The 17080-nt window shown below is 34.8% G+C and overlaps 1 protein-coding gene across 2 annotated transcripts in view; it reads left to right on the forward strand.

The window, feature by feature from the left end:
• The window catches only part of LOC136042428 (cyclin-dependent kinase 8-like), a 43218-nt gene that overhangs the window by 17967 nt on the left and 8171 nt on the right, over positions 1 to 17080 (forward strand). Inside the window, exons 3-6 of one of the 2 annotated variants that reach the window (XM_065727401.1) lie at positions 313 to 423; positions 7628 to 7768; positions 12153 to 12342; positions 15578 to 15791. In XM_065727401.1, coding sequence (XP_065583473.1) covers positions 313 to 423; positions 7628 to 7768; positions 12153 to 12342; positions 15578 to 15791 — 656 coding nt within the window. The remainder of the gene's footprint in view (positions 1 to 312; positions 424 to 7627; positions 7769 to 12152; positions 12343 to 15577; positions 15792 to 17080) is intronic. The other variant, XM_065727406.1, reaches the window with a different exon arrangement.

A 17080-nucleotide genomic window follows, 5' to 3' on the forward strand; every position in this document is an offset into this window, starting at 1 on the left:
TTGTCAGGTGTTCAAGTGTTATGTTTCTCAAGCATATCCCTATGTTCTAGTTGTCCAGAGGTTCTGTCAGTATATAGCAGGTCCTAGGTTCAAATTACAATGACCAAAGATATTTGTCAAGTATTTCTATTATTGACTATAACCATATGTATGTTTAAAGAGGGGAAGTGTGGATATAAATCATATTTATGTTTTTTTGTATTGTTATAAATAAAATAATAAATCTTCATTGATTAGGAATAACTTATGAAAATGTTTCTTGTTATTATTATGATGTGCGAGTTTCACTGTCTAATGTGTATTTTTTTTCAGTTGCTAAGAGAACTGAAGCATCCAAATTTAATAAACTTACAGAAAGTTTTTTTGTCTCATAGTGATAGGAAAGTTTGGCTGTTAATTGAGTATGCTGAACATGATCTATGGGTAAGATTTTTGCTTCTTTTTTTCAAAGTAGAAGTCCTTGGAACAAAGTAAAGCTCCATTTGTCTGTTCTTCGGGGTTTTTAACGAAATGATCCTTCAAAATTTGTTCTGCTTCTTATAAGAATAAGGAAAGAAAATTGATAGAATAGGTTGCCTGTCTTAAAAAGAAGGCAAGTATTGTGCCAATAAAGGGAAGAAAAATATAATCTAAAATATGTTCAGCTATTAACATAAACGAAGCACAATATACAGAAAAAGAGTTTGGCAATTTTATGAGTCAGAGGTAAAAAAAATGAATGAGATGGATCTGTTTTTATGGCACTTGGTATTTACCAAATGACATATAGCAATCGCAATTTTTTTCAGTCTGACGGTCAGTCTGTCCCGGTTTTGCTAGTTTAGGCACTTCCGGATAAGCTAGGACGATGAAATTTTGCAGGCTTATCAGGGACCAGACTAGATTAAATTAGAAATAGTCGATTCTCCGATTCAATCTTCTGGGGAGGGGTGGGGGGACAGTTAATTTGGAAAAGATAGATAAAATGAGGGATTTTTTTTACTTACGAACGGGTGATCAGATCTTAATGATAAAATTAAATAAAAAAATCAAGTTTTTTAAATGAAAGTAAGGAGTGATATTAAAACTTCAAAACGAACAGAAATTACTCCGTATATGAAAGGGGCTTTTCCTTCTCAACGCCCCGCTCTTTACGCTAAAGTTTGACTCTTTCACTTAACTCTAGATTTTAAGGCAGTAAAAAACTTTAGCGTAAAGAGCGGGGTGTTGAGAAGGAAAAGCCCCTTACATATACGGAGTAATTTCTGTTCGTTTTAAGTTTTAATGTCGGTCCTTACTTTCATTTAAAAAAACTTGTTTTTTTTTTATTTAATTTCTGAACGTTTTTGAATCAATGCATGTTTTGATTTTGGCTCTCCGCAGAGGAATAATTAAAACGAAGTTTGTATATTTAATTTTTTTGACTAAATGGCTTTCTCATAATTTTGATCGAATGATTTTGAGAGAAAAAAGAGCGGGGAGGAAGCCTAGTTGCCCTCCGATTTTCGGTTAATTAAAAAGGCAACTAGAACTTTTAATTTTTACGAATCTTTTTATAAGTAAAAGATATACGTAACTTATAAATTAGCTTACGTAAAGAACTTTTGTATTCTCATGTTTTTATTACATATATGAGGGGGTTCTCCCCCTCGTCAGTACCTCGCTCTTTACACTAAAGCTTAAATTTTGTCCCAATTCATTAAGAATGACCCCTGAATCACAAAAGCCGCAGAATTGAAATTACTAAAAATACTTTTAGCGTAAAGAGCGAGGTATTAGGAGGAGGTTAGCCCCTCATATGGGTAATAATTTCTGTTCGTTTTAAGTTTTAATGCTGCTGCTTACTTCCAGCTGGAAAAAAACTTTTACATATTTATTTTGTCATTGTTTTGTTTTAAGTAATGCTAGTAAATCCTGCGCTCCCTTCACGGAAACTTTCTTCCCCCATGACAAATTCCTCGATGGAACGTTCCCCCAGCATATCCCCCTCTTCTCAACCCCTGCCCCAACCAGAAAATCCTCCTGAAAACGCCTGTACACTTCCCAATAACTATTACTATGTGTAAGCACTGGTCAAAGTTTTGAACTTGTAACCCTTCCCACGGGGACTGTGGGGGAGTAAGTCGTCCCCAAAGACATAGTTATAAGGTTTTTCGACTACGTTGAATAAAATGGCTATCTCAGAATTTTGATCCGTTGACTTTGGGAAAATAATTAGCGTGGGAGGGGGCGTAGGTGCCCTCCAATTTTTTGGTCACTTAAAAAGGGCACTAGAACTTTTCATTTCCGTTAGAATGAGCCCTCTCGCAACATTCTAGGACAACTTGGTCGATACGATCACCCCTGGGGAAAAAACAAACAAACAAATAAACACGCATCTGTGATCTGCCTTCTGGCAAAAAATACAAAATTCCACATTTTTGTAGATAGGAGCTTGAAACTTCTACATTAGGGTTCTCTGATACGCTGAATCTGATAGTGTGATTTTTGTTAAGATTCTATGACTTGTAGGGGGTGTTTCCCCCTATTTTCTAAAATAACGCAAATTTTCTCAGGCTCGTAACTTTTGATGGGTAAGACTAAACGTGATGAAACTTATATATTTAAAATCAGCATTAAAATGCGATTCTTGTGATGTAGCTATTGGTACCAAAATTCAATTTTTTAGAGTTTTGGTTACTATTGAGCCGGGTCGCTCCTTACTACAGTTTGTTACCACGAACTGTTTGATTTGACATTTAGAAGGATATTGTGTCTGAGAGCTCTTACTTTAAATCCCGACCCGATCCCGTGACATTGGGGGGAGTTGGAGGGTGAAACCGGAATTCTTGGAAAACGCTTAGAGTAAAGAGATCGGGATGAAACTTGATGGGAAGAATAAGCACAAGTCCTAGATACGTGATTGACATATCCGGAATGAATCCGCTCTCTTTGGGGGAGTTGGGGAGGGATGTTAATTCGGAAAAATTAGAACAATTGAGGCATTTTTAACTTCAGAACTGGTGACCGGATATTAATGAAATTTGATATTTATTAGAAAATCATGTCTCAGAGCTCTTATTTTAAATTCCGACCAGGTCTGGTGACATTGGGAGGAGTTGGAGGGGGAAACCGGAAATCTTGGAAAACGATTAGAGTGGAGAAATCAGGATGAAGCTTGGTGGGTAGAATAAGTAAATGTCGTAGATACGTGGTTGACTTAACCGGACTGGATCCGCTCTCTTTGGGGGAGTTAGGGGTGTCCAGTGATTTGGCGAGTTCGGTGCTTCTGGAAGTGCTAGGACGATGAAAGAAAACCAAAAGTTTGAAGCTTAGTAGAAATTGTTATTAGAAATTGGACTTGTTGTTAGAAATTGGATTTGATCTTTATCGGTCACTAATCCTAAAATGGCGCCAAAAAGATCACAACAGGAGGAAACACCAGAAAGAGAAAGGGCCGGATTAGGAATGTCCAATTTACATCAACGAAGGCGTGACGAGGAATCACCTGAGCAACACGAAACCAGGCTTGCTGCTCAAAGATAAAGTACCAGATCATGCCCAGTTTAAACCAAGAGCAACGAGCGGCTCAAAGAGAAAGGACAAGATTATGAATGTCCAATTTACGTCAACGAAAGTGTGTCGAGGAATCACCAAAGCAGCGCGAAACCAGGCTTGCTGCTCAAAGAGAAAGGACAAGATTAAACATATCGATTTTACGTCACGAAGGCGTCTCGAGGAATCAGCAGAGCAACACGAGAGGTGCTATTTGAAAATTCTTCCACCAAAATGCAAAGCATTAAAACCAATCCGACGCAGGTCAGGTGTTACAGCTAGCACGGAATGGCTTTTCGCATGTTCAGGTCGAAAAGCGATAGGATACTCGCTAATTCAAGCCGTATTGTATGTGAATGACTTACATAAACAGGTTGAAGCAGCATACCCATTGAAAACCCTGAAGTTCCAGCTGGATAAAACGTAGGGTAGGTAACGGGCTCTACACTATGGTCAGTATTTTTTTAAGTGACAAGATATTTGCCACGTTGTTTTACAACCATTTCATTTGGTGGAAAACTATGGTCAGCGCTAAGAGTAAGCACAGCGCCTACTACGTTACATGCAGGAAGGTTGAACCGTCTATAATCAACACCATCTGACACAGTAAAAATGAGCTGCACGTTTTGAGGCTTTTGTCCCAATGAAGCAGCAAGTTGATTTATATGATCCTCTACTTCTCTCATTTTTTCGTGACCTGTGATTAAATAAAAAAAAAAACTATTTTTTTTAGCTGAAAGTAAGGAGCGACATTAAAACTTAAAACGAACAGAAATTACTCCGTATATAAAATGGTTTGTCCCCTCCGCAATGCCTCGCTCTTTACGCTAAAGCTTTTAATTGTTTTAAAAAGCAGAATTGTGGCAAAGAGTCAAGTTTTTAATTGTTTTAAAAGGTAGAATTGTGACAAAGAATCAAACTTTAGCGTAAAGAGCGAGGGATTGCGGAGGGGACAAATCATTTTATATACGGAGTAATTTCTGTTCATTTTAAGTTTTAATGTCGCTCCTTACTTTCAGCTAAAAAAATTAGTTTTTTTATTTAATTTCTGAATGTTTTTGAATTTTTGTTTGGTTTTGGCTCTCCGCACATAAATTATTAAAATGAAATTTGTATATTAATTCTTTTTTTGGCTAAATGGCTTTCTCTTAGTTTTGATCAGACGATTTTGAGAAATAAGGGGTGGAGAAAGTTGCCCTCCAATTTTTCGGTTGCTTAAAAAGGCAACTAGATTTTTTAGTTTTTAACGAACGTTTTTATTAGTAAAAATTATACGTAACTTATAAATTAGCAACTTACGTAACAAACTTTCATAATCTTATATTTTATTATGTATAAAGGGGGTTTGTATCCTCGTTAATACCTCGCTCTTTACACTAAATCTTAAGTTTTGTCCTAATTCTTTAAGAATGACCCCTGAATCAGAAAGGACGTAGAATAAATAGTTGAAATTACTAAAAATACTTTAGCATAAAGAGCGTGGTATTTATCTCCTCCTAAATACCTCGCTCTTTATGCTAAAGTATTTTTAGAACCCCTCATATGCGTTATAATCTCTGTTCGTTTTAAGTTTCAATGCTACTCCTTCCTTTCATTTGAAAAAACGTTTTCATGTTTATTTTTCATTGTTTTCTAATTGTAATGCTAGAAAATCATGCGCCCTTTTCCTTGAATTTTTCTTCCCCCATGACAGATTCCTCCAAGGAAAGATCCTCCAACATAGCCCCCTCACCTCAGCCCCACCCACCAAACAAAATAAAATCCCCCTGAAAACGTCTGTACACTTCCCAATAACCATTACTATATGTAAACACTGGTCAAAGTTTGTAACTTGCAGCCCCTCCCCCAGGGATTGTGGGGGAGTAAATCATGCCCAAATACATAGTTATTATGGTTTTCGACTATGCTGAACAAAATGGCTATCTCAAAATTTTGATCCGTTGACATTGGGAAAAAAATGAGCGTGGGAGGGGTCCTAGATGCCCTCCAATTTTTTTGGTCACTTAAAAAGGGCACTAGGACTTTTCATTTCCGTTAGAATGAGCCCTCTTGCGACATTCTAGGACCACTTGGTCGATACGATGACCCCTGGGAAAAAAAAAACAAACAAATAAACACGCGATTTGTCTTCTGGCAAAAAATACAAAATTCCACATTTTTGTAGATAGAAGCTTGAAACTTCTACAGTAGGGTTCTCTGATACGCTGAATCTGATGGTGTGATTTTCGTTAAGATTATATGACTTTTAGGGGGTGTTTCCCCCTATTTTCTTAAATAAGGCAAATTTTCTCAGGCTCGTAACTTTTGATGGGTAAGACTAAACTTGATGAAACTTATATATTTAAAATCAGCATTAAAATGCAATTCTTTTGGTGTAGCTATTGATATCAAAATTCAATTTTTTAGAGTTTTGGTTACTGTTGAGCCGGGTCGCTCCTTACTACAGTTCGTTACCACGAACTGTTTGACATAGTCGTTTGTGTCTCTCAATATTACTTCCAAGAGATTCATTATATTAGGAAAGATTGCATAATTTAAAGGATGTGCTAGGCGTCCCTCACAAGCTTAATTGGGGACTAAAAAGTACATTTGGCCATATGAAGGTGGCTCATATTCACCTTCAGTAGTTTGTCACGGATGTCGCGCTAAATTGATTTTGTGATAAATTTGTCCAGCTACTTTAAAGCTAAATATATTCCGAATATTTATGGTTCGATCATCGCTTACGTTGAACTAAGCTAGAGCAAAACAAGAGTTCAAGTTTCGAATGCGTTCATGAAACTCTTGAGAGAGCGATTGACGTCCTAAAAGAAAGGCAAGCCAATTCGTTAGGAAATTGAGGTGGTGACGCTGCAATTCGACCATGCAAGCAGCAATCTCCAAATGTATTACCTTTGTTTACTACTCTTTCCTTGGGAAAATGGAGGGCTCCACAGTGAGTACAAGCAGCGTTGAAGACTTGTATATAACATTTACTGAGTTTATGGCATATTTGTTCGTATGTACTTTGTTTTGTGCCATATGTTGTTGGTGACGAAGATTACGACGCCGCTGTTTTTCTAATTTAAACAGTTAAAAATAGTAATGCAAAATTCTAATCAGCGCAATAATACTATGAAAATAGCAGTTACCTTTATTATGGCTAAGTAAATCCCTGCCAATAAAATCGATAGTGAAAAAAGGAATTAGAAACGAAAATCTTTTCAAGCTCACCAAATGTCCACATTGTAGAAACGTTTCTCAAGAAAGTCGAACTTCGTATTTTAATATAGCTGTCTACTGTACTTATTCAAGACACGTATAATTTTTGCACTTTTTAGATCCTATCTAGGAGAAACATGTATTTTCTATTCAGGGACAAGGCTTTATTTCTTGTTTCTAAGATCGAAAAAATTAGATGCATCCGTTAAGCTTACTGTGCTAGTGTGCTGCAAATCGAATTCAAATCCATTTGAATAGACTAGAAGCTACGCCCGCCTAACCCAACATTTCGATATGGTCCATTTTGCTAAAAAAAAACAGTGCAATTTGTGGACTTTGGACTTGTCATTTAGAAAGGATTTGCGAAATTCAGGAAACTCGTTGAAATATTTACAGGAGAGTACATCCGGAAAATAAATGATTTTCCTAAAAAAATGGTTTTGCCCGTTAGGTATCGAGAAATTTTGTTTAACAAGAAACTTGAAATAGTAGATGTAATGCTGTCATTCTCTGTATATTTCATTTTTCTGTTCTTTTCCGTTGCTTGTGATTCTTCTTAGTTCTACACTTACTTTTTCATTAATTACATTTATCATAAAGAAAAGGCAATTTTTGTCTTGTACTTTTCCGTAAAATTAGTTATGTGGATTGAGTGTAAACTAGATTTAGCTTCCATATTTAGAAAATATATAGCTAAAAGTAAATTTACTGAAGAAAGGGGAGTATGGAACCATAGAAATCAAAATCGACCTCAAATAGTTCTTAAGGCTCAAGAGTTGATTTTAAATGCAGAATAGTTCCTCGAATTGTAGCTATAAAAAAGTGTTCTCAAAACAAAAATACAGTACAAAAAGGAATCGATTTTTGAGGAATGTTTTCTAATTTTCTTTTAGGATTTCTTTTCTTCTTCTAGCACATTATTAAATTTCACAGAGCAGCCAAAGCTAATAAAAAGAATGTGTATGTGCCAAAAGGAATGGTCAAATCATTGCTACATCAAATTTTAGATGGCATTCGTTACTTGCATACGAATTGGATTCTGCATCGCGATCTGGTAAAGTTTATTTTTTTTTCTTCTCTGTTTTCCTTATAAAAAAAGAAAAAAACAATTCCTAACTAACATAAGCATTGACTATGACTTTTACTAGCGTAATTTGAGCCCTAGCTTATCTTTGCAAGCGCTGAATATCAAGCACAAGTAAAATGGTACATTTTTTTTAATTTTAGAAGTTATTAAATCCTTCTGTATATGTGTATTTGGCAGCCCAGTTGTTTTAGACCTGTAACTCTTCCTTAAATTGGGCTGATAGGTAAAGCCTCTCGTGATTTTTATTTACCATCTACTTGAGTGACTGTTAGCATATTTGCCCATCGTAATTGTTTGCCATCTTATAAGTTAAGGCTGTGGCATGATCAAACTTTAGGTCATATTCTAGCCATTCGAAAATAATTCTTTGCCTGGTCTGTTGTCTGACCGATTTAACTCAGGAACAAGTAAGTTATCCTCCAGAATAACGACAAACACTACTGCACTGTTATAATTATAATGAACAAAGACAGTTATAGCCCCCATTTTGCTTATGGTCGTGATGATGATCATACAAAAAGTAGAAACTGTTCATAAGAGGGGAGGGATCCAAAATTTCACCGTGCGAAAAAAAATAAAAAGTGTCAAATAAAATAAAATTTTCTTTTTCTCTGACCTTAGCAACAAGAACGAAATAGAACGAAAACCCATGTGACAACAGATTGTTCTCATCACAAAGCCTTAATTTTTTTTTCCTAAGCTGAATTACAGTTTAATGCAAAAGTGAGTGTAATAAATTTTGAAAAGTTTTGGGCTGTTGTTGTTCATTTTATAGTGGACGTTAGAGATGACCTAAATTTGTTGGGAATATTTATTTAGGCGTAGCCGAAGGCCTTTCATAATTCTCTTACACAATCAAGTGACCACTAGGGCTTCTCTGGCTCCAATATTGGCCCTAAGACTTCCTGCAAGCACCTGTCCTTAAAATAGTCGCTAAGGTCAAACTCATTAAGGCTAAGATTTGGGATATTGGCTGCCACTTAAAATTAGTTTTAAAACTGATAGTACATTCTCCAAAGATGTTTTTGAAACAGCTTTCAGAACTTTGTTGAGTTTTTAAAGTTTTCTTTGTCTAAGTGGAACAGATACTTTATCTCAAGTAGCACCCTCCAGCAGGTATTACAGGATACACACAGGAAGTGGTAACCACTTACACACAAAATCTCCAAGACAGAAGTGTATTGAATCTGTTACCATCCCCAAAAATTCAGCTATACCCTCTCGTGTCGTTTTTAGTGATTTAAAACATTCTCATTGCTATATTGAGATTCTCGGCCCACCTATCCCCCCCTTTGCGTACATCCTTGCTACTGCCTTTCGTTGTTTTTGTTTGTTTTTTCTGTTGTTGTTTTTTTAGCTCTTGCTGTTTGCCTCTTTTTATGTGTACACCAAAAGTTCAATTTTCTTTGTTTTTGTTTGTTTTTTCTGTTGTTGTTTTTTAGCTCTTGCTGTTTGCCTCTTTTTATGTGTACACCAAAAGTTCAATTTTCTTTGAATAGTATTAATCCCTACAGTGGAAACTTAGACAATCATTCATATCTTAAAATGATAGGAAATGTTTTTAATGAAATTTTTCATTCTTTGTGAAAATTTTCAATTTTTATGAATCTTTTTATTTTTAATCAAAAAGAGTCCCGCATGCAGTTATGCATTTTTTGGTAGTAATGGGTGCCAAATAAAAAAAAAGAAACGTGGGAGGCGAGACTTGTGGTCTTATTTAGTGAATAATTTCTGAGGCCACACTGACTAATCGTAACAAAACGAAAAAAAGTGCAAAGAAGAGAGAAACGAGAATAATAACAGCCAGTGAAAAACAGAAGAAAACTATGCAAATATTTCGTTTGACCTTTGCTCAACCGTCCTAAGTGCAGAATAATAACAAAATATACGGACCAAAGTCCAAAGGACAAAATGAAAATCAAACCTCAAAACAATTGATTTTCTGCTGCTGATGATACATGTGTTATGAACAAATTGATTGCTTCAGGCATTGTCTCTAGTCCAGTCGTTGTTTCCCTATCATCTAGATTAGTTAGAAAGAGGTACAATAGAGGCATGGTAATTGCTTAAGAATGGAGCCCACAGGAGTAAAAAAAAAAAAAAACAGGATGTTACCCACTGTGTCCAAATCGTACCGTTTACCCTGAGATATTCCCGACAGAATTCATTTATAATACACCAAACCAACTTTCAAAAGATTTTGTAAGTTTCATGATGCTATACGCAGGTATCGACCGGATTGCCATCTAGATTGTTTTTCTTGGAGCACCCTTCGAATGAAATATTTATGGTTGTTCTCCTAATCCTTTCTTCTTTTATGTAGATGAATGAAATAGTTTCTTTAAATCAGGAGGTCCGTGATTTGTGAAGATGATTAAATTTGACGGAGTGGAAATTATAACTGCCAAGAGTGGTGGCATATCACAGTTATTGAACCCTATTGAAAGCAAAGGAGACAATCTCTCAAAGCTGAACTTGACATTATCAGATCATGATACTGCTCTTCAATATATTGGTGGTTTTGATGGTTATCAACTACGAAACTACATCTTAACATGGCTAGCTCCCATGTATTGTTCGGCAGCTATTATGTCCTTTCCACTTAAGGAAGCTGTTCTTGAGCACAAGTAATATTAAGTTATCCAAGGACCTTCCTCAAAATATAATCTGCATTAAGAGTGGATATTGGACATTGAGTCTTCGAATCCGACATGGATAATTATGTCAAACTCCAATATCGGTACACAATTCTGAATTTAAAGGATCAAATTTAGATTGTTTATACATTAATTAAAACTATTTTTCGACGAATTTTAATTTCCCGGTTTAATTTGTTTATTGTTATTTAACATAATAAACAAAAATTCAAACCATTACAAATATAAATCAGTAGACTGTAGAAAAAAAATATTTTTTCTAATGCTTAGCGATTACCTACATAAACATTCCTAGAAACATTCTAAACTAATAAACAAACAAAAAACAATCACCTTCCCCCACACACCTCCAGGGCAATAACCACCATCAAAATACAACTCCAGCCGCCCATTCCCTTCCACCTCCTCCTCCTCTTAACCCTAAAACGCGCTCTTACTCCCCCCAAAAAAACTAACTAATTCCCCAAGAAATACTCTTTTAATCTAATGTAATGAAAATCGTAATGTTTATCTTGTAATTAACAGATCTAATGAAAAAAAAATTAGGCAAAACGTCATACACAGAAATGTGAATTTTTAGTGTAGTCAGATATTTTTTCTAGGTCACTCCTTACTGTAAGGATGTAGTCACTACTTACTGTGACCAGTGCATATAGTAACCAAAACTTTAAAATAAATAGAGTTTTAATAGCAATATACGAATCGAAACAATCAGCCATGGTGACTAATTAAAAAAAAAACTTTTTCATAAAAGAATTGTTTCAAATAAAAGCAAAGAGCTATATTAAACCAAAGATAATCAGGTATAAATTCGAATGACAATTCAAGGTTAAAGCGGGAGAAAAGTAATAATCAATCTGTAAATAAGACCAAAAACGAACAAAAATTACAATGAATAATCAAGTCACGCTTAAAACAAACAGAAATTGACACAAACAGGAGCTCAGTTAACATCCCTAATCATTTCGAAGGCCAGGGCATCATTTGCATTATATTGAAAGCAATTTTTATTTCGAGTATTGCATTTACTTATCATAACATCAACAACAAAGAAGAAAGAAAATCGGTATAATAACAAATATTTTTTGAAAAAAAAAACTAATAAAAGTTGACCATTTGTTTAACATACGATAATATTTACTCTTGAAACACTCAGTAATTTTTTATTTGTTAATGTTTGTAAAAGCCAAAACTTTTATAACTGTTTAGTGTAAGGTGCGAGGGGCTAAGGAGGTAGGCCCCCACTCAGATGTGTGCATTCTTCCACATAATTACTGGTGGTTGAATGGTTGATTAGTGCTGTGGAAGTTGCAAAGCAATGTTTTGGTTCAAGATCAGAATTTTACGTCCTTGTTTTATTAACTTCATATTTAAAGATATTCAATTTCACTTAAATATTTAAAATCTATATTTTGGAGCATTTCATCTATTTAACCAGAAATAGGATCCTTTTCATTGATTCAGTATCTTCTGTGCAAAGATTTGAAGGCCTATAGTAATTATGAATAGATGCCTGATTTGTGTGTAATTTCTTAAACAAAAGGGTATTTAAAAGAAAAAAAATTATTTACAAGATTTCTGATGTGAGTTATGTTTCAAGTTACACAGAAAAAGCGTTTAGAAACAAAGCTGAAAATGCTCAAATGATTATCTTATGAATTATTTAATTAGATTTGACTTTTTCTTTCTTTTAGAAACCAGCCAATATACTAGTAATGGGAGAAGGACCCGAGCGAGGTCGAGTTAAAATTGCCGATATGGGTTTTGCACGACTTTTTAATTCCCCTTTGAAGCCATTGGCTGATCTCGACCCAGTCGTTGTCACTTTTTGGTATCGTGCCCCCGAACTTTTACTTGGTGCCAGACATTATACAAAAGCTATTGGTAAGTTTATCTCATTCATTTTTCAAAAATGGCTTGGCTCAAAAACACAAGTTCTGGGAGACCCGATAGCTGGTTTGAAACATAGCGCTATTTCTTCATCAACATAGGCATTACTTTGATAATGGTCATTTTCTACTAGTCTTTTTTTCAAAAATGACAGAAAGTCATGTTAAGGAGTTTCACTCCTCAAAAAGGCTACTAGGCCTATTCATTTATATTCAAATGGCTCGACACTCAAACGAACGCCTCATTTGAAGGTCTTAAAAACGTTCTTTTGACTCTGATCAAACGTCCATTTGAACACCTAGAGTGACGTTCAAATGACGTGGTACTAAAACACAGTTCAAATGACCTACCATTGGTTACGTACCGTCACTCCTGGGAAATAACAAGGACACAAATGAGTGCTACCCTTGCGAAAAGGTAGAGGATTTTAAACCTACAGTCAAGGGTTATCGCCAATTGTAATACCAACGGTTGGTTTTTTGGTTCAGTTTTGTGTTGTTTTGAGGAGTTTCAGGCTCTTTCTCAAAATTCTCGAAACAGTGTTCTCGTGACTACAGATATTTGTTATGTTAAATCTGGATGAAAATAACTGTTTCCGAAACAGTGTTACATGGGATATATTTATTTTTCAAACAATTTCCCTTAATACCTTTTTTTTGGGGGGGGGGGCTACTGTTACTTGTGGTGTGCTCTTTACTACTTTTTAGCTACTGCTGCAATAATAATGTAAAGTTCACCCAATTAAGGCTTTGTGTTCTGGGTGCTAATGATAAGTATAAGATCATTTGACCATTCCTCTTTTTGTGAATTTGATATTTGTTTTCTAGAGCTGTTATATTTGTCGGATTATTTTGCCAGATTACCATCTGGCAAAGTGTATTTTACAAATTAAGATCAGTTTATCGTTTACAGGCTCGGGTGTCTTTGTCTATATAGAACTATCTTTCTTGGCATGTTTGCTAAACAAATCCAGATATGGATTCCCCCAAGTGAAGGTTCAATAGATGCAGTAAACATGATGATTATTGAAACAAAACTAAACAATTTTATTTATTCTACAAAAGTGTGCAACCAAAATGTGAGCGAAGAATATGTTATATACAATTTGACTGACGTCTTTGCTCTACCTTTCATAGTAATTAACTTAAATAGTCAGTCATGTATTACATCTCTGCTCTAGCTTGAAAATTCCATCGGCATAGAAATCTGCAGCCTCTGCCTTGAGCCAGCCCGTGGCCTCTTCTTTCAGCTCTTTATCATCACCAAAAAAGCTGAGACGACTTCTTCGTATTAAGGAAGAGATGATAATAATTACTAGGTGCCAAATCCGGGCTGCAATTTGTCTTGCAGAAACATGATAATCGAAGCTCTTCATAATTTTTTCAGCGTTTTGCAGTACAAATCCTTGGTAATTGTTGTTTCCTGGTCCATGAATTAAACCACCAAGATTATTTTAGCCTCTAAAAAAACAGTCACCATGATATTTTTTATTGAAAAATCTTAGTCTGTTTTTTTGGGGGGGTTTTGTTTGCGAGTTTGTATGGGCTCATGTCTTTGACGATTCTTTTTAGCAATGATTCAGCGCTTTCATTGGAAGCCTTCGAACGGCTCGACCTGGTTATCCTTCCATAGATCCTTCTCTTCGTGCTTGTCAGAAAATCAGAACTATATAAATCCCAGTCTTCAAGCACTGACACACACAAAAAAGTGCAAATAAATAAACTAGCCTTAATAAATGAAGCTTAACAAAACAAAAGACAAACTTGGAAAAAATCCAGAACAAATGAAAGGCTATTCAAAAATGAGATTAGACAAGAATTATATCCCTAGCGTCGAACTTTCTCTATTTGCTAACCTTATTTTCGCCAATGCGGCGAAAGTAGTTTAGTTTAAAATGAACAAGAATCTTACTGGATTCCCTTTGTAATAAATTTTCTTTGAGGTGGGCTTATTGAAATATCCCCAGTATTTTTATTTAAAGCGAAGTCTGGTGCTGGTGGAATCTTTCTCTTAACTTTCGACAGGTTCCGCCAATGTAAAACTCCCCACAAGGAAAAAGGGGTCGCTACTCACACTCCCAAACACAGGATCTTTTTGATCTTTCCTAAAATTGAAAAAAGATGTTCAACTTTTAGTTCATTTTAGAGCGCCATTCAATTTTTAGGTTCCCAGGATATGTGGTAAAATGGTAAAATTCTTGTTTTCACTAGTAGAATTGACTAAAGAAGGGGGAAGATTTTGTTATTGTCTTATTTTACCTGTTTTAATCTTCTATCTATAATATCTTCAATAAACTTATTGGGTTAAACATTACAGAATAGAAATATAACCAAATGTGTTAAATTCACCAAAAAGTTGTTCAGAGTATCGTACTTATTTCGCAAGATCCTATAATGGGTGTTTGAAATGAAAACTATTCAATGCAGGATTTTCGATGAAATCCTTGTAGAAACTTGCCAAATAGGCAGATAGAACAGTTTTCATCGTACATAATTTGAAGCAAAAATAATTGTAGGAAATTTTGTTGCAGAGGCGAAGAAGGTTCGTTATAGTATTTCCAGAGCGTTATAATCTGACCAATCAGAATGGCTCTCTAATCTTTTTTTAGTAAGGCCTGTTCAAATTTATTGACTTCGCAGGAGATGTACATTTTTATGTGAAAATGCTTGCTATGATAAACCTATAAAAGCTAGTGTGTTTTTTGAATTAAAATGGAACAGTGGGCATCAAGTCATGGCTAATTGTAGAAAAAGCCAAGAAAGATAGTCCAATTGAGTGATAGACAATTCTGGCATTAATTTCCCCCTTAGTAGGATTGTAAAAGAATGATGTTAATTCATTTGTTAATAGATTTGTTTATCTATTAATATTTGTTTATAATTTGTTTATAATATTTGTTTATAATAGATTGTTATAGATTTGTTATATATATATATATATATATATATATATATATATATATATATATATATATATATATATATATATATATATATATATATATATATATATGTATAAAACTGAAAATATATTTTCGGCTCTCTGCACTGGTGGTTTAAGTCGTAACCCTAGCAAAGGAAAAATTTAAATTGACATTATATTGAAATAATATTATAATTGGAAGCTCCGTAATTGACCTTGCTGCAAAAAGGATTTTTTTTTCTTTGTGTTTTCTTTTAAATGTATTGTTATAATTGTATTTCTGATCAAAAGCCTGTTTTCCTTGCAGATATATGGGCTATTGGCTGTATATTCGCTGAGCTTCTTACATCAGAGCCAATTTTTCATTGTCGGCAAGAGGACATAAAGACGTCAAATCCGTATCATCATGACCAATTGGATAGGATATTTAATGTGATGGGATTTCCACAGGAAAAGGATTGGGAAGATATTAGGAAAATGCCTGAACATGGAAACTTAATGAAGGATTTCAAAAGGGCAAAGTAAGTTGGATTCTATACTGCACTTCTGTAGTTAATAGCGACGAACACCACACTGCTTTCCATCACAAACACCAAAACAAGACAGTGGGAAACAAATTTGAATGAATATTTCGTCTATTCATAGAATAAATAGACCTATGCAAGATTGGCATTAAAAACGTGTTTTTAAGTCATTCTCTTTCATTTCAATGAATTGCCTCGTTTCATCACAATTTATTTATCAGTCCTGGTTGAACTTCGCTGAGGTAAGGAGGCTGGGACTGTTTTGAAAAATTTTTCATTTTAGTTTTATTGATTTTATCCTGTTGTAAGTTTTTTCTTCTTATATATTTTTGTATTGCTGAGGACGGCCCTTGGACATAGAGCCGAAATATTCAATATAATTTGTTTCCCAATGTCTTGGGAAATTCCCTATTGTTCTTCTTGTAGTTCTTTTATAGTTCTATGCACGTTATAGTTTTTATAATGCACTTTTATATTTGCTGCATTATTATAGTTCTTAAAGCATTCAGAATCTTGGACTGGGGTAAATTCTCATTCGAAGGGTCTCTACTACCACTTCTCGGTGCTACCACTAAATCAGATACAGAGTAGACATGATGCATTGATCATGAAGACTAGTTTGACTGACAAAAATAAAAGCTTCTTATTTTTACCTTGATGAAATTTACTCAATGACAATGTTTTTGTAGGGTTTTCCATAGACGCCTGTGAACTAAATCGAATTTCATGCTGTCATCTGCAACTCCATTGAACGAAATTGTAACTATGGCTGGAAGAAAATTCGAAATTTTCTCATGAAAAGTCAACTTTATGCAACTACTGGTTGGGTACCTACACAGTTGTTATGTCAAAAGAATTTGGCAGAGGGTTTCTAGCCATTCAATATTTTGTAGCCGTGCACCAGACTGCCAATCTTACAGAAAGGGATTGAGCCAGTTTTATATTTCCGGTTATGTAGGGTGTTCCTTCGGGGGAGTGCCTGGTCGGAGATTGCTTCTTATAATTCCTTTCTCTGTTAAATTAGGACTGTCCTATTTTTAATGTATTTTTAGCTGAAATCCTGACTTTTCCTTTGTCTCTCCAGAATAAATTACCCAATAGAGCTGTCAGGCTGACGCCCAAATTGTAATAAAGCTTTTGTTAATAAACAGAAATTATCTCTTTTAAAAAGAATGAGCATTAAAAATTGGAGGAGGTGGCAGGGGAAGGATGCTCTCGCCTAGATTTTTGTAAATGCATTTATAAATCTTTTTTATTATTATTTTGTGTTTCTCTGCTAAGCCAAT

This window comes from Artemia franciscana, chromosome 2, assembly GCF_032884065.1.
Source record: "Artemia franciscana chromosome 2, ASM3288406v1, whole genome shotgun sequence".
Taxonomy (NCBI): domain Eukaryota; kingdom Metazoa; phylum Arthropoda; class Branchiopoda; order Anostraca; family Artemiidae; genus Artemia; species Artemia franciscana.